The sequence below is a fragment of the Apium graveolens genome, chromosome 11 (genome assembly GCF_009905375.1).
Source record: "Apium graveolens cultivar Ventura chromosome 11, ASM990537v1, whole genome shotgun sequence".
NCBI lineage: Eukaryota > Viridiplantae > Streptophyta > Magnoliopsida > Apiales > Apiaceae > Apium > Apium graveolens.
In genome coordinates this window covers 201,231,865-201,234,862 of record NC_133657.1, presented here as the reverse complement: position 1 = coordinate 201,234,862, position 2,998 = coordinate 201,231,865, and the positions used below count along the sequence as shown (strand labels likewise).

At 44.6% G+C, this 2,998-nt stretch overlaps 1 protein-coding gene across 1 annotated transcript; it reads left to right on the top strand.

Moving 5' to 3' along the window:
- Positions 1-1,095: 1,095 nt before the first annotated feature.
- Positions 1,096-2,734, top strand: LOC141696508 (uncharacterized). Its single transcript, XM_074500640.1, has 4 exons — positions 1,096-1,374; positions 1,490-1,816; positions 1,930-2,248; positions 2,343-2,734. Exons 1-4 carry the CDS (start codon positions 1,096-1,098, stop codon positions 2,732-2,734), a joined length of 1,317 nt encoding a protein of 438 aa, XP_074356741.1.
- Positions 2,735-2,998: the final 264 nt, after the last annotated feature.

Below are 2,998 nucleotides of genomic sequence, written 5' to 3'. Positions count from 1 at the left end.
GGCCTGCCCAAAGGATAGCTTCCCGCTCCCACGAATTGATCAGTTGGTTGACGCGACGGCAGGACATGCCTTGCTATGTTTTATGGATGCATACTCTGGTTACAATCAGATTCCCATGTATGGTCCCGATCAAGAGCATACGTCCTTCATCACTGATAGGGGGCTATACTGCTACATAGGAATGCCGTTTGGTTTGATTAACGATGGCGCAACCTATCGGCGACTGGTAAACATGATGTTCAAGAACCAGATTGGGAGAACCATGGAGGTGTATGTGGATGATATATTGGTAAAGTCCAAAGTGGCAAATGACCATATCAAACACTTGATGGAGATGTTTAACATTCTAAGGAGGTTTCGCATGAAGTCGAACCCACAAAAGTGTGTATTCGGCGTGGAGTCAGGCAATTTCTCGGGTTCATCATCAACCATAGGGGAATTGAAGCCAACCCCGCAAAGATCAAGGCATTGTTGGACATGAAATCACCCACCAATGTAAAATAGGTGCAGAGTTTAACTGGGAGGATCGCCGCGCTGAATCGATTCATTTCCAAATCATCCGACAGGTGCAAGGAATTCTTCAAAGCCATTAAGTTGGCAGGGAAGGACTTCATGTGGACACCAGAATATGAAGAGGCTTTTAGAAAGATCAAGGAACAACTGGGGAACCCTCCCATGTTGTCTAAACCATTAGATGGGGAATCTCTAATACTGTACCTCACAGTGTCCGAGTATTCAGTCAGCGCAGTTCTGGTAAGAGAGGAAGATGGGAAGCAATCACCAGTGTACTATGTGAGCAAGCGGTTGCACGACGCTGAAACTCGCTACACAAGCATGGAAAAGCTGGTTTATGCTCTGATCCTTGCATCAAGAAAATTACGGCCATATTTCCAGGCCCATAAAGTTGAAGTCCATATGACATACCTGCTATGACAGGTCCTTCACAGACCAGAGTCATCGGGGAGAATGCTGAAGTGGGCTATGGAGTTGGGGCAGTTTGATTTGGAATATTTGCCTCAGACAACAATTTAAGGACAAGCTTTAGCTGATTTCTTGTTGGAATTTGACCCTAAAGTTGACGACAAAGCTTTATTGATGCCGCGTCCACCTCCTGTTGAGGAGTCTTTGGAGGAATTCCCACATCCCTGGTGGATCTTGCATGTGGATGGGGCAGTTAACAATGAAGGAACAGGTGCATGTATAGTACTCGTGTCTCCAGAAGGCCATCATCTGATGAGCGCAATTCATTTCAAGTTTTATGCAACAAATAATGATGCGGAGTATGAAGCATTAATTAATGGCCTAAAGGTCGCTTTGGAAATGGAAGTGCGAAACCTAATTGTGAGGAGTGATTCGGAATTGGTGGTGAATCAGGTGAATGGGGATTTCAAGCGCGAGGCCCGCGAACGGAATTGTACTTGAGATGCACACAGCGCCTGATTGGAATGTTCATAGAAGTTAGGCTGGAATGTGTGTCATGCGGGTAAAGAACAGTAACGCAGATGCTCTGGCGAAAATGAGGTTGCAGCAAGAGGTTGTGTTGTTGGGATCTATACATCTTGAAATCCAGGAGAATCCTAGTATCCCAGAAATAGAGATTATGCAAGTGGATGAGGCTCCCAAGGAAACATGGATTACGCCCATTCTTTCCTACATTCATAAGGGGACACTCCCCGAGGATAAGTTCAAGGCTCGTCGACTCCGCTACCAGGCTGCAAGATATGTAGTGTATGATGAAGTTCTGTATAAGAGAGGTTTCAATCAACCGATGCTTAGATGTGTTGACGAAGAAGAAGGGAATTATATCTTAAGGGAGGTGCATGAAGGAATCTGTGGCAATCACTCGGGGGGTAGCTCGTTGGCAATGAAAGTTTTGTGCCAAGGATACTATTGGCCTACAATGAAAGAGGAAGCTGCAAATTTTATCAGGGCATGCGATCGCTGCCAGCGCTTTGCGAACTACTCATCTATGCCAGCAACGCCCTTGACATCTATGATGAGCCCGTGGCCATTTTTATGTGGGGGATAGATCTTATTGGACAACTACCCAAGGCTAAAGGGGACGTCAAATATGCAGTGGTCGCGGTTGATTATTTTACTAAGTGGGCAGAGGTTATGCCTTTGGCTACTATCACCGCAAAGAAAATCAAAGATTTTGTTTTCAACTCCATCGTGTGCAGGTTTAGAATCCCTTACAAGCTTGTATCTGACAACAAAAAGCAATTTGATAGCAAGGAGTTGCAACCGTGTGAGGATTTGAAAATAAATAAGGAGTTAGTAGCGGTTTATCATCCTCAAAGCAATTAGCAGACATAAGCTGTTAATAAAATATACCCTCAAAGCCAAGTTGGAAGAGCGCAAAGGGAATTGGCCTGAAGAACTCCCGAAAGTGATGTGGTCCTACAACACTACTCTGCGGTCTACTACAGGAAAAACTCCATTTATGCTAACTTACGACTATGAAGCTATGGTCCCTGTGGAAGTTGGTTTAGGGTCGCTTTGTAGGGATCGTTACAAGGAGGAAGACGCAGAGGTTAATCAAAGGCTTCATTTGGATCTTTTGGAGGAAACAAGGGAAAATTCTCAGCTGAGGCTTGCGGCATATCAACAACGTGTTACAAGGTACTATAACAAGAAGGTAAATGGACAGTTGTTGAGGGTGGGGGATTTGGTGCTCAGGAAGGTGATGTCAAATACGAAGGATCCCCAGCATATAGTGTTTGGAGCTAATTAGGAAGGACCATACAAGATAAAATCAATCTTGTGGAAAGGGACTTATTACCTTGAGGATATGGAAGGGAAGCTGGTTCCGCGAGTTTGGAACGTGGAACATCTCCGGAAGTATTATCAGTAAGGCGCGGCTTTGGCCCCTTACATATCTTTTTACTTAGGACTATGCCCAGACTATAGACTAGAATTAAATAAATTCCTCCTAGCCTAGGGGGGTAGTGCATGTACTACTTAACTTAGAACTAGTTGAAGGGTCATTTTTTCGAAT

Bases quoted from the DNA above. Each gene is read 5' to 3' on its own strand.
- LOC141696508 (XM_074500640.1), top strand. From the start codon at position 1,096: ATGCCGCGTCCACCTCCTGTTGAGGAGTCTTTGGAGGAATTCCCACAT. The intron at 1,817-1,929 runs GTGCATGAAGGA...AAATTTTATCAG, and splicing joins GGAATTATATCTTAAGGGAG to GGCATGCGATCGCTGCCAGC. The intron at 2,249-2,342 runs GTGAGGATTTGA...ATACCCTCAAAG, and splicing joins TAGCAAGGAGTTGCAACCGT to CCAAGTTGGAAGAGCGCAAA.